Source organism: Polyodon spathula, chromosome 14, assembly GCF_017654505.1.
Source record: "Polyodon spathula isolate WHYD16114869_AA chromosome 14, ASM1765450v1, whole genome shotgun sequence".
Classification (NCBI taxonomy): Eukaryota; Metazoa; Chordata; class Actinopteri; order Acipenseriformes; family Polyodontidae; genus Polyodon; species Polyodon spathula.
Window position 1 is genome coordinate 10,420,248 of NC_054547.1, and position 25,968 is coordinate 10,446,215.

The following is a 25,968-nucleotide window of genomic DNA, read 5'->3' on the forward strand; positions in this document are numbered from 1 at the left end:
CTAGAAAAAATGTCTAGCATGTAAAAACATCGAAACTACGGCGACGCATTTAGGACAAGAAACTAGAACGTTTTGCAAGACGGCTTCCTCGGTATGTTTTTATATTTGCTATTCAAATCTAGTCTAGTGGGCTACACCTCCATCTAATATTACAAGTTACGGGGAACAAGCGCGAGGGTTTGTCACTTTGGCAATGTTTGATCTAAAGTCCTATTGAAAGTGAATGTAGAGACTCAAGGTGATCTAAGGTCATATTGAAATTCAAAGTAGAGACTCATTGTGGAAGATATTCATTGTGGAATCTTTTACTTGTGCAAAATGTGAATAAATTATATTATTGTCATTACATTACACAGTAGCAGTTCAATAATATACAATTCAGAAATTCTGAATTCATAAAAAAAAAAAAAAAAAAAAAAAAAAAAAAAAAACTAGTTTATTGTCAACTGTTTTCTGCCTAAGAAACGGAATAGTCTCTGTCTCTTTCGTATCTCTAGGCTGTCCTCCAAAACAAGCCCTTCCTATATGAAAATTTATATGAAATGGTTACTTCATATAATCTATTATTTTCAAAATATTGAATTTCTTACCATTTAATATGCTATAGTATTTATTATGTATGTGTGTGTGTGTGTGTGTGTGTGTGTGTGTGTGTGTATATATATTTCCTATTGCAATTTCTGCTTGGATCAATTTTTTTTTTTTTTTCAGCCACTTGCTACTATTAAACTAGACTCATACATTTTAGATTGTGGTGGAAAGCCTAAAGGTGACGCAATGTGTTATATATCCTAACTTTTGACTGTGCAATAAGTGAAGCCCACTGTATCATCCATAAGCATCCCCACCGTTTCACAGATAATCGGCTTTTGTGAGTTTTGCTTAGAAGCTGCCCTGATTACACAAACAGGAATTTCCTTTTGAAGGAAGTAGTTTTAAGTAATTAGTTTTAAACATGCTGTAAAGTATCCCTTAAAATGGAAAGGAACCTCTTAAAACATGTTAATTATATGATTAACTTTCCTGCCTATTTCATTATTAACAATCTACGCAATTTTTCTGTACCAATCATCGATCATGTGAAAGAGTCTTCTGACCATCTGTATTTACTGTGCATTTTACGAAGCCTAATTTATTTTCTGATCAAGGCTTTCGTCATATCAAGTGTCACTGTATTGGTAGTAACACAGCAGCCTGCATGACAATACAATAAATATTCCTGGCGTTTTGATGCTGCTGGGGGGGGGGGGGGTGACAGATTGAAATGAGCGTCTCAAGAAAAGTTGGGACCAGTGTCTAAAAGAGGGGCACGTGTGGACACTTTAGGTATCTAGTCAATTTTAAACAGATTGCTCATTAAAATATTTAGCATTTACAATTTCTCTTTATTTCACTATCTGACACATCAGAGGAATCGTGAAAGCCCTTATAAGTAAATAATTATTTACTTTCAAATGGCCATTGACATTTATATATATATATATTATATATATATATATAATATATATATATCCATAGATATATATATATATTTTGATATATAATCTAATATAATATGCATTTTACACACAACTGTGTGTGTGTGAATTATGGAATCATTAAATAGCAGGGAGCAAGATATTTAATTAGCTATTATTGGCGATCTGATTAGACTGTCTGTGTAACTGTCATAGTTGTGACTGAAACTAACTTGCAACAGGGAGATACAGCTTTTATAAATTGCAGCCATAGTTCAGGGATGCTGTGTGCACAATCAGTTGTGGGTGGCACGGCAAAGCATTGCAGATGATTTTAATTATCTGTCCAAATACTTCTGTACGTGTTACATCAGTATTAAAATCTAAATACATTTCCCGTGAATACTGAAAAGCTGACTCTAAACGCCTATCACGATTGTATTCTATTTTGCATAGATCTGAGAAATCTTTTTGCAAACACAGCATCACTGCCACTGCGTTTTATAGTACAATCTGAAATCGAACCTTGTTGCCTGTGATAAGACTGATCAACAGTCAGGCGACGCTGTCACTTGATTGAGCACGACTGCAAGTTCATTGAGTGGCGTGGTGTGTGTCTCTTTAAGAAGTTTCTGTAATTTGAGTCTCACAAGCGCCTTGCCCTCCCTTCCCCAACACAGGCAGCCATAATTGAGCATCCACTTCAAATTGCTTCTTTTGGGGGGCGGGCGTAAAAAAAAAACAAAAAAAAAAAACAAACACCACCATATATGTATGAATGTATTTTTTTGTGCTACAGAAAAAATACAGTATGCGGCATCGTTAGGGCATTTTCAAGAGCACATCGTATAACGATTGTGATGACGAATTGCCTAGTAATGGTATATGCGTTTGTAATTCGTTTTAACAGTATGGATCGTGATGGTTTTCAGAAAATAACGCTAAGTGCAGCACGTATGATCTTTTTAAAGAAAGAAGAAAGGTGAGTATGAAATTAAACCTTTTTATTTGTTTATTTGTTGTTGTTGTTTTTTTTTTCTATGGCGATGCTGGCCAATAAAGTGCCATGAATTTCAGCATCATTTATTATACAGCCTACACTGCACACTCATACTGATAACAGCGATATATATATATATATATATATATATATATATATATATATATATATATATATATATATATATATATATAACGTAAAGCCGATCAATCTGGCCTATTTTTTGTACGGTGCAATATGTCATATATGTGTGTGTGATATAACTATGTGCAGTTTATCACCAGGGTTTTAAATCGGGCCAGGTTGTATTGCTTTCTTATTGTGGAATAACAAGTAAACATATTGGTTGTTTACGTATAGTTCAAGGTCACTGTAAACGTTTAACCCAGTTATTTAAGGAATACATAGTTAAATAACGATGTTATTTTCCTGTAGTTGTAACGTTATTGTGTGTATGTGTGTTTGGGTGTGTGTGTTTTAACGGACATTAGGGTGTACGATTTGAGTCGCCGCAGCTGTCAGATACATCCAAAGTAAAAATAATATTCCAAAACTAGGTTTATTCTGTCAGAGAAAAAAAAAAAAAGTTAATTTTTACATGCAGGCATTTTAGTGATTGCATCTCGTTGAAGTAACTGGGTTTGTGCTGTTAATCACTGATTCTATGCTCACGATGCAGTCTGTAATACAGAGCCTGAACATTCCGTTTTTGAACAGTATCTTATATTGGTTTGTCACTGTGGCTATAAATGTGACAGAACAGAATGTCCACTACACTTGCTTCACAACACTGGGGGTGGGAGACTGCCGAGGGAGAAGAGGTATTCTCTGTGTGCACTTTAGTTTTATAATAATTAATTAGTAATTAGCAATTATATTATTTGTGGCCGTGTTTCAATATATTTAACTAGCATCTTGCTAACTGTGTTGTTACATCTTTCATAGTGCTACCCCTGAAGGAGGGGAAAGATATTCAATGAAGTCTGCCTAAATTATATGGGGCCTGCCGAATAACCTTTAATCTGTGTTTTCTTTTTTTCCCTCTCTCATATTTCAGTTAATGTCTGTTTAGGGGGCCAGCGGAAAGAGAGACCAATCCACTTTTTTAATGAAGATATTTTCAGTGTGGAAGAGCAAGAACCTGTGAGTGTTAGAATTCTTTTGTGATTTGAGGGGTTTTACAATAGTGTGCAGTGCACACCCATGTCCATGTTAATCTACTGCAATAAAATTCCTTTTCCCAAAGGGAGAAAAAGGGTTATATGAGGGTTTTTCATACCACTGGCCGTGGGGTGGAGTCGATGTGGGCTGTGAGCTAAGATTGTTGTGAAGAGTTATTGGCCTAGCGGTACAGTATATTGATGTGGATATGTTTTGAACGGGTTGATACAGTTGCCCAAAGTGCTTTTTTATGTGGGATCTTCTGGGATTTTCATATATACCACAAATGGTCTCTGGAATATATGTTGGAAACCACTGATCTGGTTTATCTCAAGTCACTGGGGTCCGTTGACAGTGCAGGATACATTTCCAAGCAGACCATACATTATTGCTTAAGTTTATAAATGTGTACAGTAAAGCAATGCTGATTTAAAATGAGCATTTAGAATTACGTTGGACTGGTGCTTGATGGACTGGGATGATGTCTACATAGTTCCCACTTAGAACCTGCTTCAGAAGACAGAAATGTGTCCTCTCTTGTTTTGGTACTATCTTATTTGGTGTCTGATGTCAGATAGATTAAGGCTGAAGTATGAGGGGGAGGTCTGCCATCATGAAACTTTATAACTGTTCTGATTGCTGTGAACAGTCGGGGGAGGAGGGGGGTTATTTGGTTGGAATTCAAGAGACAGTGCAATGAAAGCTACAGTATATGCAAATACCCATGGCACAAGTGTGGTTACCAGGCTGGGCAAGTTGATAGGATAATGCAGCAATCTGCTGCTCCAGCTTCCCACAGTTAGACACTGAGAAGGTACAGTTATAGTACTACTGTGTGGGGATGGTGTTGAAACAGGGTTGGGCAAAATTTTAACCTAACTTTCCATCAGAGCAGCAGTGGTTTATTAATTAATTTCACAGCTCCAGATTAACATGAGTTGTGAAATCCCTTGATCAAAGAGTTGGACATGAGATTATGAATAATTCATGCTGGACGATAATACTGCTACTAGTATGTTAAGTCATGCCTGTCTATCTTAATGTTTTATACTAATTGATCATCATCTTTGCACAAGATTAGACATCTCGTTTTTCTCCAGGTACCCTTCTTACTTACTGTGCAGTTCACCATGTTTAACCAGCGCAGGCATACACAGAGGGTCCTTATAGTCCAGCAATATAGTGAAATGCAGTCTGAAACATATGTAGTACACCAGGAATACATTTTAGTAATACTTAACATAGGTTATTGTAGATACTGTACTGCACAACAACGATTCTGTCCATGTAACATTTTAAAAATATTCATAGACGTGGACTATGTGGGAATAAAGAAAGAACACATTTATCTAAAAATATTGCCTGATGGTCAAAAGAAATACCCAGCCTGGACATTCTTTTTTGTTGTCAAGTGTACTTCACACTGGACCTGTAAGCAAAGTGTTGTGTGTGTTAGGAACAAAGGGACAGGTAATATGACTAATGGTTTGGGAAATGGATCTTGAATGCATTTCAACATGATGTGCATGTACCTGTAAAGACTGTATGGGTTGGCAAGGGTCTTGCAAGATTGACACCTGGAAGGTCTGTTTTCTTTCTTTTTTTAGGGTTGAACTGCTATGGGGTTCTTCAACCAGTTGATTCTTGTCATCTCAGTGGCCAGTTTCATCACGTTTCAAGTGCTGTTTCACTGTCTAAGCTCCTGGGTGTCTACCCATGTCAGCCCTGGTTTTAAAAAACTAAGTGAAAAGCAGAAGATAGAATGGAACTCCAGGTATAGAAAAAAAAAATCCTTGCTGGTATTGATGTACTGTAATGTTGTGATGCAATCTCAGAGTAGTAATTGTTTAAAATAGGTTATTAAAGCGTTAAAACGGACAGAAAATACTACATCTGTTGATCTTTAACTAGTATTACTTATTTGTTAAGAAGTATCTGTCCTGCTGTATCTGTTTGTGTGTGTGTGTGTGTGTGTGTGTGTGTGTGTGTGTGTGTGTTTTAAGAAATACAGTAGTAGTTACTAATATTGTATACCTCATGGGGCTGGCTAAACATTTGAGCTATTCACCTACTTTTATAGATTTCTTTGTAAAGAGCTTATGTATTGACTTTACTAAACATCAACTCTACAGTTAGTGTATCATCAGGTCTACAGTGTTGATAGATACACAGTTTCAGTGCTTTAGTATTCCAGCTTTACCCATGACTAGAGGAGTCAGTTTGCAGGGGGTTCATTAATATAGCACTTGCCTTGCACACAGTTCTGGGTTTCAAAACTTCCTTGGTTGAAATTTTGAAATGACCAGGTGGAAGGAGCTTGAACAATTAGGTCCCTGGTAAATCTGCTGTGATCGCACTCATCACATCTGAGTTTGAAGGATTACAGCAGTAGGGCAGGAACACTTTATTTAACTTCTAGCTTCTGGTCATTTAACTAACATAGTTATAGGTGCAGAGCTAGTGTGAGTTTCAAGTCCTATTATTGTGGCCCTGTTAACACTTTCCAAGCCAGCTAAGCTTGATTAGCAATCTGAAAGCCTTATGAATGAACCCTAAAATAGGGTAGTATGTAGTATCATGCTCCATGGGGTCAAAATTAGTTCTGTATTTGCTGTCTGTTAAGCTCAGATGACCCCTTAGTTCATCTTCTCTTGTAATACATAAGAGTAAGCCCAGTCCAATAGAACTGTGCCTGCTATCCTACAGATGTTTGTTTTTGACACCTCACAATTTGGTATTCAAATCTTTGAAATTGCATCGCTGCATGCCTGGCATCCTTGCCATGCATTCGATTTAAACAAGGAACTGTATGTGCAATATGATAAATAACCCTGTTTTGATTGATGGCTTCAGTGTAGCCAGAGCTGGAAATGCACAGCGTGTTTGTGTGTGGACTTGAAGGTGAGTAACGCTGTACGATCAGATTACAGTTAGAGTTGCTTATAGTGGAACATCAATGGTTGATTTCACAGAACCCGATTAGCACTAATCTTGAACTACCTAATGTTATCTCAGATACGGTAGTCCAAGATTAGTGCTAATTAGGGTCTGTGAAACCAGCTGAAAGTGTTGGTTAACAATGACATTTCTTCCAACGTCATTGTTAGACATCCAAAGTATAATGTAATTTACAAACATTTATAAATAATCAACTACAGAGCCAGCACTCTGTAGTTGTGCATGTTGTGTGATAAGCTGCATTTTATGTAGTGGAAAATACTAGTCCTGTTTGTCTCCCTGTTGTTAGGACAGTGTCGACTTTCCATGCCTTGGTGGTTGGAATATTTTGTTTGTATATACTGCACTTCGATGATGCTGTCAATGAAGACCCTGTCTGGTAAGTCTTGCTGTAATTTTCTAATTGGAAACTTGCAAAGCACAGCCGTTTTCACAGCTGCTACCTGTTTGGTTTGGTTTTCATTGCAAAACAAAGCACTGTAATACAGTATTTGGCGATTTGCAGAACAGCATTCCAAGCCAAAGTAATTAATAATATAATACTACTATTAGCATTTACCCACACAATGGACATGACACAGGTTACACATTAAAACAAGGACCTACAACAAGTTTAGCCACAGAGGACACAAAGCACCAGTACTGTACAACACATAAAAAGTCAGCCCTACACTGACTCAAATGCCATTTAAAAAATAATTGACAATAGAGTAATTATGAGTCCCTTGCTGTCTTGTTTTCTTTTATTGAACTTGGTTAAACATGGTTTGTTTTACTTGAAGTGACAGCATGTAAAAAGTGAAACTGAATTCCCAAATGCACCATTTTTTAAAAACATTTATCTGTAGCTGAATCCATTCTGTCCTGCTAAGAGCTGAATTTACTGTTTTAGACCCATAATAAATAAGTTTCCTTCAACTACTCAGTTGTAAATCACACCTGCCAGAGGTCCATCGGTTAATAGAGGGTATTGTATCTTGCAGGATCTGTGATAGGTTCTACTGTGTTTACTTTGTGACTGACGGACTTCATTTCTTTTGTATTTAAGTCTGAATTACGGTTGCTTGTTTTGAGGCTTTGCATTGTTTTGTTTTTCCTTTGTCCTATCACTTAAATCAATGTTGTGATGTCATTTCCACCTGATATACATCATATGTACTGGAGTAGGGCGTTTCTAATGGTCGTCTGCAGATGTTGTCCACTATACTTGTATGTATAAAATATCCAAAATAAATTTGATCTTGTATCATCTGCAATTGTCTCTTTTTTTGTGATTTACAGGGGCGATCCTACACTGGTGAAACTTAATGTTGCAATAACCACTGGCTACCTCATTTCAGGTTAGTCGGTGTTGTGTTTCACATATTCCTTTTTTATTTGCGTCAAACTGACCATATTTGTGTCCTAGTCTGCTTTCACTAAGCTAGAGTGTAACCGATATAACCGAGAAGTTTCCATTTAAATACAGCTGTTAAGAAGTTATTGAACACTTTTTAATAGTTGTTTTTAAAGATTAAATAATTTTGCTGTATTAGATAAATCTCCCCTGTGTATACATTCCGAGGAAGTTTATTGAAATAAATAACAAGTCATGAATGCATTATTTGTGAAGGAAGATATAATGGTACATCACATAACCTGTTAAGGCTGTTTTAATAGTATCCCGTGGTAGCCTAATCTCTTGGTAATCAATATAAATAGGCTGCTGGAATTAACAGTGTATTCCATATTCTGGCCTGTTGTGGATTTAGTCATTCTTGACTTAAAAAGTAAAAGTATATGATACAGCACACCTTCGCTATAACACCCTTCATTATAATGAACCTTTAGCTATAACGAACCTGGCCCCTGAACCCCAAATAAAAATAAATAAATAAATAATATAAGCAGGCACTGTCAACATCCCGGTCTGGATGCACAGGATGCTACCTCCACAATGAAGTCGGCTCTTTTGTCTTAATAAAAAGCATGCGCTGTGTAACTATGCCTCTGAAACAAAAATCTTTTTATGTTGCCAGAAAGCTGGAAACTATATTGATTGTTTGAAAAAACGAGTAACGCAGGCATATCGCTGTTGTGAGTATGGGTTGTCAAAATGCGGCAATGCAAAATTGATTAAAGAGAAAACACTGACAACAAAAATAACCTTTTTTTTGGTTTTGTTTTTACTTTTTGTCAGACTTTTCATGTCAAACTTTTCATGTCGGGTTGATTTGAAATTAAAGTTCATTTTGGGATTCTTGTATGTTGGATTAAGATTTGGTGCACTTTGAAACGATTCATGTCAGATTGATTTTGAATAAAAGTTCAGCTTAAATGTGGAATATTTGCTTTTTGTAGTGCGTTTTAATTCTTTAATGAATAGGATAAGGCAATGGCGGAATACTGCATACATGAGACAAACAGGTACATGTAATTCTACTTTTATTCACAATTTCATCTCCATCATTTCGATTTTCCTTTTGCTAAACGAACCCCTCGATATAACAAACGAAAGACTTGGACCCCAACAGGTTAGTTATAGCGAGGGTGTACTGGTATTATTATTATTATTATTATTATTATTATTATTATTATTATTATTATTATTCTGTTTTTCAGTTCAACCTTGTGTGGGATATACTGTTATTGATTCCAATTTTACTTTTTTTCTTTCTTCACAGACTTGCTGCTCATTTTTTACCATTGGAAGGCAATCGGGGACAGGTTTTTTGTAGTGCATCACCTGGCGGCACTGTATGCTTACTACTATGTACTGGTGAGTGCCCTATTGTCCAATAGCAGAACATGCAGACAAGATGGGAAAAAGACGACCAAGCGTAAACAGCACTTGCAGTCTCAGAAGATTCATACAGTCCCTTCACCATTTTGAACTAGAAAGCCTTCAATTACACCACTTGCTGGAGGATTTACGTCAGTTCGATTCAAATTAGAAGATTAGTGGAATCAACATAAGGGAGCTATCAACCTTAATGAGTTTAAGACATTTGCCACATTAAATTAACACTTGCATGTCAAAATGTAGGCTTCTGTCAAAGTCATAACAAGATTAGTAATCAAGGCAACTGTTTAATTGAATATAGCAAGCCTCCAGGCTTGCCAGGACAGAAGCTTATGGTATTTCTCCCAAATTGATATTGATATATATTGTTTTGTATATACAGTTTCTTTTGCCACTGTAGATATGATGGCAAAAAGTGTCATGACCTGAACAGTATATTAACTGAGTAAATTCCTTAGTTGAAAGATAGACTTTAATTTTACAGTTTCAGGTAGAGGCAATTTCATATTTTACTTATAAGTAAATTAGTAATATAAGTAATATTAATTAATAAATAAATACATACTAGAGTGCTGTAAGTTGGTGGATGTCAGTCAGTAAAGCCATTGACTTAGATTGAATTCTGCTGTTCACTCTTGGTTCTGTACCCACTGGGTTCGACAAGTTCTGTAAAAATAGTGGTATTTTTTGCATGGAATGCTGAATGATAACAGTAATACCAAGAGTCACTATATGGGATGGAAATGGCCCTTCTTGCATCTCTTACACTGAACCTACTGTAACAGCCTGTGCATGTTTTACTTGTATGAGGGTTTTCAGTGTTGCTGTGGAAGTCCTGTTTAACTGCATGCAATAGCCATGTTTTGTGCCAGAGCTGAATATTAACTCATTCTAATGTGTAGTATTGTTTTCTCGACAAAAGTTCATAACATTTAATACGCAATATTTTTATATATATATATATATATATATATATATATATATATAATATTATATATATATATTTAAACATATATATCTAGATATTATATATAGATAGATAGATAGATAAAGCCTTTTACTTAATGTGGTTAAGAGAAAAATATATTTATATGCTTGCGGCATTATTTATTATTTGTAATAAATAATAATGCCTATGATATTATTTTTTTTTCCTCTAGAGCAACATGCCTTTTATATGGTCATATCTTAAAAAATGCAACACTTTGAAAATGGTTGCAGTAACATCACATTTTCAAATTGTCTAGTTTGGGTGACACCCTTTTTTTAATGTAGTTTCAGATTGTAGCTTGGTCCCTGTGCTATATAGAACTGACAAGTACATACGTGAGCATTCAACCCTGACCAAAAGTTGCATGAAAATAGGACATATTTTACCCACTGTATTTATGCGTTGTCAATAACTTGCCTTAATAAAATATTTTTGTACCACCAGCATTGTGCGATGAACACTGAAAACTGAAAAACAAACAAAAAAAAACCAGCCTTTATTTTACTGATTCACTTGAACAAAGTAAAACCTGCACATTTCTCTTTTCCCATTGTACTGACTATGCATTACATTTTGCCTTTCATTGGGATACTGAAGTGTTGAGAGGGTATACTGTACGTAACAGAAAATGTGAAAGTCTGATCTAGAGAGGAGACCGTACTGTCACTGGACTCTGTCATTGCTGCAGAATGTAACCATTATTTTGCTTGTACATTTAAAAAGGTGGCTAAGATGTACATAGGGTGGCAGAAATACTAATAGAGAAATGATTGTCCTAGCAACAATAGTAATCTACTTGTGATAAACTCTGTTTTTTGCTAAATGTTCAATATCTGTTGGAAACTGCATTACCTTTCCTTAAATACTAAATACCCAAATATGTTCTGTAAGGGCTAAAAAGGGGAGAAAATGGCGTTGTGTTTGCAAACTGGTCCTGTTAAAGTAGCCATGATTGAAATTATTTTCAGTTACTTCATGCTTTTTCAAATATTTTTTGAATTACTGTAAATTGGTATAGTTGGAAAACTTTTAAATAACCTTGTCTTCTTTATAAGCAAGTCACTTGGAGCCCTTTCAAGGCATCACTGGTGGCAGCTGCTGTAGGATGCTGGGCTGGACAATTGGCTGCTTTTTCTGTGTTCTGATTGATCATCTGGCTTAGCTGTGTGGGATACTCCTTGTTCTGAGTCGCTTTAGCAAAGGGTAAATTACTCCAGCAATCCCAGAGGAAACCTATAATTGCAATAGTGCTAAGTGGGATAGAGCTGTATTGGCTTCAGTCAGTGGCCATGCTAAAATGCTTGTTAGGGGACTCAACCAAGTGCTTGACTTATAGGTGATGATTATTTTTCATCAGCACACAAAGAAAGGAGCTAAATAAATAGGAAAAACATAAACCCCAACCACCTAATTGACTGTCAGTTAAGTAAATTAACTGATCAACAAGTAATACATTGACATGTTGAAATGGTAATTTTCTTTATTTTTATTTTTTGTGAATGTAACATCCCCTGAAAACAGTAACCTGGCCTTGTAACTAAAATAAGTACAGCTATGGCAAAAGGTTTTGCATCACCTACGATTTTAGGGTTGAGACACAGCAGTATAAAAATTTATATGAACATAATTTGGATCTTTATCTGTATACTTATGTTAAACAGTGTCTAGTTTTTTTTTTTTTTTTTAACCAGACTTACCCTTCGTTAAAGTGATATATATATTATATATATATATATATATATACTATATATATAATATATACACACATACACACACACACACACACACACACACACACACACACACACACAGTACCAGTCAAAAGTTTGAGTATACCTGCTTGAAACCAGGTTTGTCATGATTATCTATTTTAACTGTATAAATTTGTGTATAAACACTTAATATTTAATTATATAAGCTGATAATTGCATTCAAAAATTTAATTTTTAAATGCAAATGTAAATCTTGTCAATTTCAAATAAATGGTTACCCAAAGCAAGGGGATTTCAGTCTGAAGCCCAAGTCAGTTAAAAGTCTGAAAAATGTTTTTGTTAGATGTTCTCTGAGTTAATTAGCATGTTACCTAAGTAACCTTTTGTCACCAGGGTGGTCACACCAAATATGATTTTGATTTAGATTTTTCTTGTGTTCACTCACTTTGCATTTAGTTAATTGATAAATATAATCTATTAACATGTCTATTTTTGAAAGCATTCTTACTTTACAGCATTGTTTCACACCTGCCTAAAACTTTTGCACAGTACTGTGTGTGTGTGTGTATGTGTGTGTGTGTGTGTGTGTGTATATGTATATATATATATATATATATATATATATATATATATATATATATATATATATATATATATATATATATATATATATATATATATTAAACATCTCAAACCATCAGTAGACCCAGGGTTGCAGAAACATATGGAGATATAATACATTGTACCTAGAACTACCGCAGCTGTCATTGTGACTGTCGGTAAAAACAGTGGGTTTGGCTTAGTGCTGCTGAAATTGAGAGCTTCACGCTTGTTTTGAATAGCTACAGGAGACATTTTCAGACGTGATTTATCTAGAAACAGCTGTAAAAATACTTATTTTCTAGTTAAAATGAATAGACCAATACAACGCAGGACTGCACAATGAGCCTTAGGCATGATGATATTGGAAAAGAACAAAAAGTTACTAAATATCAGTGTACCAAACCAGCTATTGAAAGACTGGAGACAGAAATTACAATTGAATAGCTAACAGTCGAACTCAGGCACAAATTAAAAGGGTAAACAGAAAACACTTGTGTAAAACAGTCCTACAAACAAATCTCAGGCACTATTCTCTATTGCTTCTCAGTGTCGTAAGCTCCCGCTGAATGTCAAGTCGTCTCTGAGCTGCTAAAACCACTGTGTTTTATAACCCAGCATTTGCAATCATAAGTCCCCTTCCAACACCACACCCAAGTCTCGTGTCAGTTCTCATGTTGTAACAGGTTGTAACATTGTCTTCATTAGCGTATAGAAGGTTTAAACATCAGTGACATTTGATTAGTAGACCCCTGATCAAGTTGTTACATGGGAAAACCTTGGGGACTGTTTCCCTGTCCTCAAATCTTGTGTAGTTCCCAAAGGAAGATACGCTGTGTCCTAGGGGATCTTGTTCTTTTGATAAGCCATGTGTAAGCCAGTTGTAGATGCATGTAAAACTTATTTCTTCTCCTTGTTGTTGTTGTTGTTGTTGTTGTTGTTGTTGCACTTCCTTTTCAATTAGCTCTTTCTGTCCTCACCTAACATTTCTGATCAATTAACCCAGCCCCACTTCTATTACCAGCAAACATCACATGCAAAAACTACCAAAACTAAAAAGAAAAGCCAAAGACTTGATTGACCTGGTTAGCTTCTATTCCTGTCTTGTCTGCATTTAGTGCTGTTGCTGTGCACTGAGCAGTCATATTGCCCAGTAACAGTATGGACTTACCAGTATCTAGAGGTACTAGCATGCAATACTGGGGAGTTCATATTTTCTGTAATTAACCTCAGAACATTTTTTTAAGCATCTCAGCCTCAGTAAGTATGCATTTTATATTTAACTTTCCATTGCCACAGCAGCCGTGTAAGTCTGGGTCTTAATACTGAATGCACTTGAATATCACAGTATAATTGTATTCAGGATGCAAATATCCAGTGGTGGTTGGGTGTATTAGTGTTTATAAAATGGCTTGGCTAAATTAACGCAGTGATTGGCTGACAAGACAAGACTGTGCAAAAAGAATTGTCTTGCTGCACAGTTAGAGGCGAATCACCTCTGAAGATCAGTGCATCAGTGGCTTAAAAAAAACAAAAAAACAGCTTGCTGCCATACAGTCAGTTAAGGACTTGAGGCCCTTCAGATATTTGCTGTTTTTTATAGTCAAACACTAACAGAAATTAAGTAGAATCGTACACAACTGAAACGATAATTAATTTCCTTGGATTTCTTTTATTTAAAATCTAAACAAATTCTGATCACTTCGGCCACTGCAAACCTGGGATAGAGTACAGAACTTCAGTAACCAGAGTCTATAAAACATGTAAGTAAGCAGTTATATTTTTGTAGTTAAAACATGTGCTACATAACGCTTATAACCAATTCTGTTTTTACACACAGCATGAGCTTTGAAACTACAGGACAGGGGTGGACTTCACCTTGTTTGATCCCACCAATCGCAAGTCTGAGAGATAGGGCTCTCAATAGCATTGCTGTTACCTGCAAAACTCTCTTCATCATCTGTTCTCACCTTGTTCTTTTAGGGCCAAGGATTGTTGCCTTATTTTGCTAACTTCCGTCTGCTTGCAGAGTTTTCCACTCCATGTGTTAATCAGCGGTAGGTACTTTTCTAGAATTACAGGTGCAATGTGAACATGGAGCATGCTGGTGTGCCTTTAGGAATACTGCAATAGGAAATCTTTAAATAGCTTTTTTCTTTTTACAGTACTGTATTTCATGTTTTATGGTGAAATTTGAATTCTTATGCAGTGTTGTGAGATGGTGGCACTGGCTACAGCCTGACATACTGGCGGCAGGCACCCAAAGAGCTCCCTTATGTGCCTTTGAAATTGAATGTGTAGATAACTTGCAAATTTGCTGTGGTAAACTTTTATAAGGACAATAGCAGTGCAAGAGAAAAATCTGTAGATCTCTAAATGAATCGGTTGTGGAGTAATATATACCTTATATTGTCTTCTAGTTACTATTATTTCCCCCTTGTTTCAATTGAACAGATGCATTTGTGTATTCTGAGTATTGCCACTATGTTTTTCAGCTGGTTCTTTGAAGTGTTAGGTTATCCAAAATCTTCCAAGCCCAACATAGCCAATGGAGTCATGATGTCAGTAATATTCTTCCTGGTGAGGATTGCTGTCTTGCCCATATACTACGAACGCATGTTCTCCATCTATGGAACAGAAGCATTTTACAGGCTGCCGTTTGGGGGTCGCAGTGCTTGGATGTGCTCAAGCATCTGTTTGGATGTTATGAACGTGATGTGGATGCACAAAATTGCCCGAGGATGCTACAGAGTTCTACTTTATAGGAGGAAACCTGAAGTGGATACACAGGAGAACAGCAAAATTGACTAGCCTGGGCACTTTAACTGCTGTAATTACTGTTGTCTATTAATATACTCATGCAACTGTTAATGTAACGGAATCGATCAACTCTGATACTCTGTCCGTCCGTCCCCGTTACGTAATACAACATTTCAAAAGACTTGCAAAGCTTCAACTTGACGATGCATAAAACTTCTAAACATTAACCGTTATTTTGTTTTAAGTGGCTGTGTGGGAAATGACTGACTTAGTTAACAGGTAGCAATACTTTTTTTGTGTACGGCAGAACTGCTGGTTGCGCACATTTTAGTAATATTAACAATCAGTAGATCTACTTCGAGAAAGGCCTGTTTTTAAAAAGAAAAGATTAACCAAAATACTGGTCACGTGCGTCTGTTACCAATGTGAACCAGTGATTTTATAATGAACCTTTTTAAAAGATAAGAAATGAACTAATTCCGTTCGGGTATACAGTGATGTCATTGACTTGATCCAGGTGGAATCCACACACACACACACATATATAATGTTTTAAGGAAGTCAAAACTTGGCCAACTGCTTTTTGCTGGAGCTAAAATAACTTCTGAGAGATGTTTTGTGAACAATCAGGTGAATATTCTAAAAAGAAAGAAAGTCATGTTTTGGGAAAGTAATATATGAATGAGAAATGACTAAAATCCTAAAATAATGTGTTTCTAGCAAGCTGTCTGTGGAATAAGTCTGTGAAAACAGACCAGTGATGTGATTACTCACTGAAGAGTGCCAGTCAGCAAAACATAGTGCAATAAAAGCTATTGGATGTAAAACTTATTTCAGCACCCACTGCTAGTAGGAGCTTAAATTCTAAAGCAACAATCTTGGATGTGCCTTACAAGAGTTCATGGACTAGTAAAATCAGTCCAAGGATTGTGCCAATCTGTGGATGAAGTGGTCAAACAGACTTGGCTGCTAACTCTCTCTACACCAAGGCTGGATAAAGATCTTATTTGTAGGTGAAAAACTATATAAATGTTTTTACTTGTGTTGCTTTTATTGAAAAAGAGAATAGAAGTGCACTTATGCCTGACATACAGCTGCTTGACATTTTTGGAAAGGCTACACAAGAAATATATTGTCCTAGTGGCATCTTCTTGCATTTGCCGACCACATGTGGTATTGGTATAAGTTGACTGAAGTTGAAGATGTTAGCTGTTAGCGTTTACCAGTTCTATGTTCACAAAGTATAATGTTTTGTTATGTACATGTGAAGATGCATGCTGCAGTGTTTTCTAAATGCTTGCCTATTAAAGCTGATGGTTAAGTAGAGTTCTCAATCATAAAGATATTTAAAAATGTAGTTTTTAGATATCCAGAAAAGAAAGTAACTTAAGTAGGGTGGGTATCCAGGTAAAGTTGCTGTTTTTAAAGAAAGCACGACAAATGTTCCGTTAGCAAAGACAGTATGCACGCAGAGGACTTTGCACACAATGGCAGGGGTCTTTTCTGCCAAATGCCTCATTTATAATAACTTAACAACTTGCAAATAATGGTGAGCCGGCATGTCTGCATTTTAAGTATTTTTAATTTAAGGATGGGTAAGTATGGTATGAATTAAAAATACTGTTCATGATGTATCTAGGTATTAAAACAAGGGATGAACTCAAAACCGCATATGCTTCTGTAAGCTAAGTGATGCTTGAACTTGTCAAGTGGCTTTTTTTTCTTTTGGAAAACTGTAAACCCATAACTATTCTTCCCTAAATTATAAGATTGTATAACTACCTTGTATGTTTCTATGGGCACAGAGGAAACGTGGCAACAACTGGAAGTGGAACAAATGTGGGAGTTTAATTTCGGTAACATTTACATTTTTTTTTTTTTTTTTTTCTACGTGACATTTATTTGTAACCTGATGAATGTTTCATTTTAACATACATATATATGATTTGTAAAGATCATAATTCCAACAATCTCAGCACATCTTGGGACAGGATTAAAAAAAAAAAAAAAAAAAAAAAAAGTATAGTTCAAGTATCAGTAGAAATTGACAGAATACATTACTGCGTTGATTTTCGTTAATATAGTTTTTTATATGTTGGGTTTATTGTATGTTTTTATTACTTATGATAACTTGTTTTTTAAGATCATTGTTATTGCTGTATTTACTTTAAGAAAATGGGACATTGGGCCATAATCTGATTCACTGCACTGACAAAAGTAGTTATTTGACAGTAAAGATAAACAATGGTTCAAATGTTATAATGGAATATTCTATTTTTTTTTTTTTTTTTTTTTTTTTTTTTAAAGTAATACAAAAATATTTTTAGAGCATGCTGTGCATTATCATGATGTGAATAAAGTCTGAGGTGGTAGTTTTAGTACTGTTTTGTTGCTCAATGGAAATGTTCGTTTACAATCTCTTTTATACTTAAATGTTTGCATTGTTTTTTATTCAATCTTTATTATTTTGTACATGTTTTTGCCATAATGTTGCCCGTTAGCAAATATAAGCATTTGTCTTGCCTGGATAAAAGCAATACATTTGTGAGAATATAATTGCCAATAAATTATTCAGATCTACAGTACTTCTAGTCCCTTTACTTTTTTATCCCAGTAAATGACCGATGTGGGTTCATGGTGAAGCACAGGTCAGCTGAACTTTCCTAAAACTTTAATTCAAAACAAACTGACAAATATCTGGCTGGTTACTTTATGACTCACTGTGCATGCCGCAGGAATAGTCTACAAACTAAAATCACTGTTGCACAATGTAATTTATTTGGAGATTGTGATCCTTGTTGTGCACCGCCGGTGCTTTTTACAGCTGTTAGAGCCATGAACTCCCAGACCTCGACGTGGGCAATATCTGGATTTATTTAGTTGAGGACCCCTCTCCCTACAGAGCTTCCCAGATGAAGGCATATGAAAGTGCACAAACCGACTGTCTAGCGTTTAGACAAGAAGTTATATGTTATTATCAAGGCCAAGGCTGGGAATGCTATTGTTAGGAACATGATTATGTCGCTAGATCAAACAACACGACAAAACAGGGTTTTTACCTATAAAAAGGAGAAAACAGACAGCAAGTACAGTTGTTTCATTTAGTCGTTTTCGTTCAGTATTGAAATACAGATTAATATTTGCACAATGCAGATATTCAGCTATGAAAACTCACCAACTTACAATGATAAACAGACTGATCTTAGGTCTCTTCCGCCCAGTACGGACTACAACAACACATAATGTCTTTAGTAATTATACAATCGCGAAATTCGAAACTACACACCATTAAAAACAGAACAGTATAGCTAATAATTAATGACTGCTGATTCTAATTTAAATCCAGATTCATTATTACTATTATTAGTAGTTAGTATTATTTAGTATTGTTACTATTATCATTAGCGTCCCACACTTAAAATATATTACTTTTTTTGTTGTAGAAAGGTATATGTATGAAACATTTCAATACAATTACATATGTTATTATTGTACCGCTGCGGTTAGTAAATTGTCACTCATTGCCTTGGGAATCTGTTCACAATGAAGAACTTTTTATTTTTTATTTTAAATGGACAAGAATCACCAACCCGCTTAACTTTAATCCTATTTAAGTTTATAGTTTAATGAAACAATCGGCTATACGTTAAGCGTGTTAATCATAATAATAATCCGCCATTAACATGCATTGATATGAAGCGCTTTTTGACCGCCAATATGGCGGCGGGAGGAAATGTGACGTCACATGAAAAACTTCTGCAGTTTTTTTTTTTTTTTTTTTTTTTTTTTTTTTTTTACAGCCAGTTGTACTTGAGTAGTCCTGTTGCACGCTGTTACGTACATAGCTTCAAATTTCGCATTCATACTATGGATTGGCTGCTAAGACAACATGGCTAACCAGTGATTGGATAATATTTTATAGGGTGGGTTTTTATTGTGCACACTTTTCCTAACAACCTTGTGTAACAGAAAATAAAAACAGGATTGTCGTCAATATCACCGAGTCCGAGTCCCGGACTCGAGTCCTGCCAAAGAACTCGGGTACGCGCCCGAATTGGAGGCCAACTCGAGTTTTACAAAAACATAGATATGCAGTATGGGGGTGGTGGGCAATTAGGGCGTGTAATTCAGTTGGCTTGACATGGTCATGCGTGAATATGTGGAAACCATGCCAGTTCATAGTCTTTATGAAACCAACTCCCTAAATTGTGTTATTAATTATCGATTAATCTCCAAACTTAAATGCACTTGTATTTTGCATGCACGTTTTAAGAAAGGGGGTTTACCCCTTAATTTCACCCCTTACTTGAGGGTTTCATGGGTTATTACGGGAGTTCAATCCGTTATTTTGAACTGTTATATGTGGTCTTAAGGTTTTTTAATGGCCGTCTACTGATAAAATTAAAAGAAAGACTTTTGCCTTTACATCAGGAAATACATAAAACCAATAAACGCAATGCCCACACTTGACTGCGAAAGAACAAAGCAAAACAGCAATGACACTGACAGTTTAACAATATCAACATACTACTTGACAGTGTCTGTTATGTAAATCTATGATGCACACTTGAGTAAAAATCCTACTATCCGATCCCCATCCTTGCTTGATAATGAGGAAAAAAACACAACGCCGCGCCAAATCCAGTTAAAAATAGGAAATGACGTTCCCTGAAAGTGCTGTATACATGTCCCACGGCAACAGGAAAGTGATGCATTGTGGGGAAGTTATGTGTTGTTACGTTTGACATTGAAGTGAGGTGGTAAGGAATTGTAGGTAAGTATTTTACGTTAGAATCTACATTAACAAAGATAAAACCTGTTTTTTTTTTTGTTTTTTTTTTTTTTGTTTTGTTTTTTTTTACAACAAAGTCTTATAACAATACAGTACGTCTTTTAAAGGATTTTAAAAGATTTAATGTTCAGTCATGTTTGTTTAATATCAATGCACGTAGGTTTGCGATGGAAGGTTGTTGTAAAACACCAAAGTTTGTCTTATAATGCCGGGTGCGGTTGTAAAACCACTGTTGTTATTTATTTATTTTTTTATTTTTATTTTTTTATGGGAGTTCAAAAAATCAATGACTGTTCGTGTTACATTGGGTGGTAATGAAATGACAAGTACTGTAGTGCCATACAACATGACATATGATATAGAAAGTAGCTGGCTTTTTAAATTAATGATTGTTAAACTTTAATGAAATGGAAAAGCACAGGTTACCCTGTAAGTTACGTTTCATATTTACATCATGTTCTCTTTACCAGATCATTATATTTGGTCTGAGAGGCGGGGTCAGGGAATACAGTATACTTCTGGAAGGATGGGTGCCACAGCTTCAAGTTCTGCAGTTCAGCCATCATCTGTAACAGCAGCACAGCATACCGCAATCCCGCCACCTGAGTGCCCAATGCATCAAGACAGTCAACCAGGTACGAACATATTGCACTGTGTCTTTGAGTTTAAGTAACAAGCTCTTAGAATCAACACAATGTTATTTATAGTACAGAAGCAGGACAAAATAAAAAGTAGAAACACCTGCCCTGGCGTTGTAAATAAGCTGGACTAATTACAAAGAGTGCATTGTTCTGAAAGGAGACATCCCTTTGATTTATCATCTAATACCTTTAAGGAAAAGCGGAATATAAAATAGCATAGTGTTTTTTCCTGCCAACTAAGCACCTTATTTAACAGGGAGATGCAGCTTTTCTATCTTACAGATACCATTTGTAAGCAAATTAGTCAGTTCTGTGAGCTAAAGTCCATTTGTGTTTCATTTCATTTTACCTGAGTTCTGAGTGAGTTCAAATTTCTGTGTTTTTTTTAAAAATGCCCCAGCTTGATAATAGTATACATAAATTGCACTTGAAATCTGCATTATTTTGAAATCATTTACATTTTTAAGTATTGGATTATACAAACATAGCTTACTCAACTGTTTCTCAAACTCTTTTACATGATCTAGATGGTTTTATGTACAATAGCACTGTCTTCCAGTGTGCTTGGTCCTGTAATTGCGTTGCCTTTATCCTGTACTAGAAAGAACAACCAGTATGTGTCTTCAGATGCTTTCTAAATTGTATGTTCCACTGACTGTTTTAGTGGGCTGACATACATGTTAATTGCAATATATATATGTGTGTGTGTGTGTGTGTGTGTGTGTGTGTGTGTTTTCTCAGCTTCCCCACCATCAGGATGCCCAATGCACCAAGCTGCTGAATCATCCCCAGCAGAGCAGAACGGGGGTCCCCCAGTCCCAGCACACCAGGAGAGGGCTTATGAATTTGTGGAATGCCCAATGAAGGCAGCAGCTGGAGGAGACAAAATACCCCATGACATCGACCCAGCAAACATGGTATGAGCTGGTGTTCAGAAACTGTTATATTAATCCATCACTTTGCCTATGTTAGTAACATTAATTAATTTTGATAATGTGAATCTGCTAATGTTGAAGCTTGAAAAGTACAGTGCTTAATTAGAAATGCCAGCTTTCTCAATTTTGGGTACAGTAGGAACTGAGGAAAGGGACTTTGCTGAAGTTCACCAATTCAAATAGGGATATGACTATGATCACATGCTTAAACAGCTAGATTTATTTATTTTTCTTTATATTTTGTTATGCATCTAATTATGATGATGCTTGGCTTGGACTTTTCTTATCATGTGCTCTTGGGTCCACTCTAGGTCAAGGTGACCGACTTTATCTAGGACATAATGACCACACTGCAAGGCATTTGTAATAAGACTCAACATGTTTTTCAATGTCCGATTCCCTTAATAGTATTTTTACTCTAGGCATGGAATATGTACCACTTCTTGTTTTTGTTGTTGTGTGACCACATGTTTAAATTCTAAAGTAATATGCATGTCTAAAGCCCTTTTATTTATTTTAATTTTTATAGATGCCCCCTCCAAACCAGACACCAGCCCAGGACCAGCCTTTCCCCCTGCCTGTGAAGAGAGAAGTGTCCAGTATTCCCAGGGCTGGTTCAGACAAAAAATGGGTCTATCCATCTGAACAGATGTTTTGGAATGCAATGCTGAGAAAGGGGTGAGTAAATAAATAATACATAGGTAAATGCACAGACCGTGATGTCCAGTGACAAAAGGGGGTCGCATGGCTATTGCAGGAGAGTCACATGATCACAAAATACTGCCCTAACCTTAAAATCCTTAGAATTTTATTACAGCGCATATACACTTAATCCCTAACGGTAAAAGGTGTATTATGAAGTCAGCTCTCGTGCCGTGTTTTACTGGTCAGCTAATTTACTTTTTTTGTTTTGCTTTACTTGACTAGAGCTATACTATAATAGGAGACACTTTTTTACACAGAGAATTGTGAGGGTCTGGAATCAACTCCCCAGTAATGTTGTTGAAGCTGACACCCTGGGATCCTTCAAGAAGCTGCTTGATGAGATTTTGGGATCAATAAGCTACTAACAACCAAACGAGCAAGATGGGCTGAATGGCCTCCTCTCGTTTGTAAACTTTCTTATGTTCTTATGTTCTTATGTTCTTATAAGCGCACAACCCTAAGCTGGGCATACTGTGACACAGACTAGTATAGTTACAAATAAAATGTGGAAAAAGTTTTAAGGCACTTCTGAATTTTCTAAATTGCAGGAAGTTACACAATTATGTGTGCATCTGCATTACTTATTCAGTGTTGTTGCCTAAGGGCCAGCAAAGGTTGGGGACCACTGATCTACAGTAATTTCACGGGGTCGGGTGGAGGTGGAGGTGGGATGTCGTCACAGCTTGAAACATTTTCAAAGGGGGGGGCCCAACAAAAAAAGTTTGAGAACCCCTGTTATAGACCATGTAAGTTCAGAAAAAAAGAGGAAAAAACAGAAACTGCTACTTTATTTTGTGTGTCAATTTGTATTTTAAATGTTATTCACAGCAGTGCTATAATGGTAACACATAATATATTGTTAATACCTAAGGTTTAAAATGTGTTTTTTTTTCTTCTCTAAATTGCTTCCCGATTTCAATATTCTTATTTAAATCTCTTTTTTGCTAGGTGGCGCTGGAAAGAGGATGATCTTGGTCCTCAAGATATGACCAACATTATCAAGATTCATAACCAGAACAATGAACAGGCTTGGCAGGAAATATTAAAATGGGAAGCCCTTCATGCTGAGTGAGTGTTTTTCTGTAGCAGCAAGAGAGACACGTTTATCCAAGTAGACAAGATGCAGCCTGCTCCCACAATGAGTTGGGCTTCATGCAAATCCACCTTTTAGTGAAAGGCAGCAGGTGATGTGACCCATTGTGACATTTGTTCATCAACACTGTACCACGATGTGTTATCTCACACACACACACAGAGTGAGTGAGTGTGAATATATTAATATATGTTTTATCCCAAAGAGAATAAAACCTGTCTGTATTTAATTGAAATGTTCAAGGTTCTCTTTGCATTCCTTAGGGAATGCCCATGCGGACCATCTCTGGCTCGGTTTGGAGGCAAAGCTAAAGAATTCTCACCAAGAGCCAAAATACGCTCATGGATGGGGTAAGATATTTTATGTTTTTGTTTCTTCTTGTTTATGGTTTTAGGACCATAATGATTGTGAGCCTATAATAAGAGTTTTAAGCCATTAATATCCATTAAACACAAACATATTTAAAACGTTTACATAAAGATGTTTATTATATTAGTTTTATTGTTTTAATTTTTGTACTTTTAAGTTATTGAATCTGGCAATCACTTAATTTAAATATAGAAAAGAGGTATACACTGATTAAGCAAAATGAGCAGGAACATTCGGTCAACCAAAGTCCAGTTAGAAACAAGGATTCATGTATTTGCTGTGGTCATGATTTAAACATTACAATATACTACTTTTCTTACAGGTATGAACTCCCTTTTGACAGACATGACTGGATTGTTAACCGCTGTGGAAAAGAAGTGCGATATGTGATTGATTACTATGATGGAGGAGAAGTTGATAAGCAGACCTATCAGTTTACTATCCTTGATGTCCGACCAGCTCTGGACTCTCTTGGTGCTGTCTGGGATAGAACAAAAGTGGCTTGGTGGCGCTGGACTTCATAATTCTTCAATATGTGTTATAGATAACATTCATATCCTGGACAGAAGAAAACAAAAAGTATAATAAAATACTGTAATTGGCCTTTCCATTATATATTGTTTAAAAAAAAAAAATCGAAACATGAAAAAAACAACAGAACTTTCTCTTTTTAAAGGGTTTCTTAATGTCGACTTTTTGTGTTTATATTTGTATATCTGTCTGCGGCTATTCCAGCAGTGCAAGAGCTCAATAAAAGTAGGGTTCTGGTTATTTTGATTGCACTTTAAGATCATAGCCTCTTCTGTTATAGAATGTGCCCACCTGTGGTTGTGTTTTGCCAAGTTAAAATCTCAATCAAGAAATCATTAACAATGAGCAACATGGTGGATGGCTCTACACTGCTGGCAGTGGACTGGGACGTGATGCTGAGCAAAATCTAGTTGGGCAAGACATCCACAGCATCTTGTCCAGCCATTTGGTTGTTGTATTTTTTAATTATTTTAAATGCAGAACAAAAAGGTTAGATTTTTAAACATTTTTTTACATGTCTGCCAGTGTATTGCTATTTATTAATTAGTGTTGTGTGATACAAAATGGTACAATAGAGGTATTTGTACTGATCAAAACAAACGAACACTGAACAAACATGCAGGATACAGTTACTAATAAAAACCTGCTCGTAAATGTAAATAAATTCAAAATGTTGTCAATGCTCCCATTTGTCTGTTTGGGGTTGGTATGTGTTCAGGGTAAAAAACTGAATAAATAATAATCATTAATCCACATAAGTTGGTATGTACTGTAGGTATGATAGAATGTAAATACTGTAGTACCCTCAAATGCAGTGTGTGTGTGTGTATATAAAAACAGCTAAGCTGTTTAGCATGTTCAGATTTATATTGGATTGTTTTGTTTTAAATTTGACAGTTTACTTTTTTCGATGCTGCTGAGTAGTTTAAAAAATCACAAATCAACAAGTTGGAACTATACCTCCGCATAGAAAGACTTTCGTTTACAGTTATTTAGTTAATAGCTAAACTAAAACAGGCAGACATTGCGGCATCATGTGGTGTATTTTGAACAAAAGGTTAGGACAGTGGTTCTTCAAATATGCAGACCCACAAATGAGAAACAAACGCAGCAATTAACCTTATTAGTAAATGCACAGACCGTGATGTGCAGTGACAAAATACTAACCCCTATCAATCAAAGATGTCTCATCTGAAAGACCTTTGGTGTTCGTTTGGATTAACTAATGTATAACGTAGTTTCATAAATTAGTCATATCTGTGGAGATGCTTCCGGTAAGTGTAATTAACTGTGATACTACATTCCCTCGTGCTGTGGAGTTAAACATTGCACCTGGAAGCATAGCAATATATTATTAACTGTCACTTGTCTGAAAATCTGAAGGGATACATAAGCATACCAATGTAGTTTTTTTTTCTTTCATTTTAGGAGGGGATTGTGATGGAAGCGAGCGAAGTACCCTGCCTATTTTATTTTGTATT

The 25,968-nt window shown here is 35.9% G+C and overlaps 2 protein-coding genes across 2 annotated transcripts; both read left to right on the forward strand.

Annotated features, from left to right (window-relative positions):
• Nucleotides 1-6: 6 nt before the first annotated feature.
• Nucleotides 7-18,003, forward strand: LOC121326768 (TLC domain-containing protein 4-B-like). Its single transcript, XM_041270242.1, has 9 exons — nucleotides 7-91; nucleotides 2,368-2,439; nucleotides 3,515-3,600; nucleotides 5,226-5,392; nucleotides 6,866-6,955; nucleotides 7,858-7,916; nucleotides 9,240-9,334; nucleotides 14,645-14,718; nucleotides 15,157-18,003. The coding sequence occupies exons 4-9, from the start codon at nucleotides 5,238-5,240 to the stop codon at nucleotides 15,470-15,472; spliced, it is 789 nt and encodes a 262-aa protein (XP_041126176.1). The 5' UTR covers nucleotides 7-91; nucleotides 2,368-2,439; nucleotides 3,515-3,600; nucleotides 5,226-5,237; the 3' UTR covers nucleotides 15,473-18,003.
• Nucleotides 18,004-20,122: 2,119 nt separating this feature from the next.
• On the forward strand, nucleotides 20,123-24,738 carry LOC121326351 (holocytochrome c-type synthase-like). The gene is made up of 7 exons (XM_041269586.1): nucleotides 20,123-20,195; nucleotides 20,684-20,848; nucleotides 21,596-21,771; nucleotides 22,319-22,467; nucleotides 23,443-23,562; nucleotides 23,851-23,937; nucleotides 24,279-24,738. Exons 2-7 carry the CDS (start codon nucleotides 20,740-20,742, stop codon nucleotides 24,478-24,480), a joined length of 843 nt encoding a protein of 280 aa, XP_041125520.1. The 5' UTR covers nucleotides 20,123-20,195; nucleotides 20,684-20,739; the 3' UTR covers nucleotides 24,481-24,738.
• The last annotated feature ends 1,230 nt before the right edge of the window (nucleotides 24,739-25,968 follow it).

What these genes read in the sequence shown, in the direction of transcription:
- LOC121326768 (XM_041270242.1), top strand. Translation starts at nt 5,238, where the DNA reads ATGGGGTTCTTCAACCAGTTGATTCTTGTCATCTCAGTGGCCAGTTTC. An exon ending in GTCAATGAAGACCCTGTCTG is followed by an intron (nt 6,956 to 7,857) that starts GTAAGTCTTGCT and finishes TGTGATTTACAG; the next exon opens with GGGCGATCCTACACTGGTGA. An exon ending in ATGCTTACTACTATGTACTG is followed by an intron (nt 9,335 to 14,644) that starts GTGAGTGCCCTA and finishes TTGTTCTTTTAG; the next exon opens with GGCCAAGGATTGTTGCCTTA.
- LOC121326351 (XM_041269586.1), top strand. Translation starts at nt 20,740, where the DNA reads ATGGGTGCCACAGCTTCAAGTTCTGCAGTTCAGCCATCATCTGTAACA. An exon ending in GCATCAAGACAGTCAACCAG is followed by an intron (nt 20,849 to 21,595) that starts GTACGAACATAT and finishes GTGTTTTCTCAG; the next exon opens with CTTCCCCACCATCAGGATGC. An exon ending in TGGGAAGCCCTTCATGCTGA is followed by an intron (nt 23,563 to 23,850) that starts GTGAGTGTTTTT and finishes TGCATTCCTTAG; the next exon opens with GGAATGCCCATGCGGACCAT.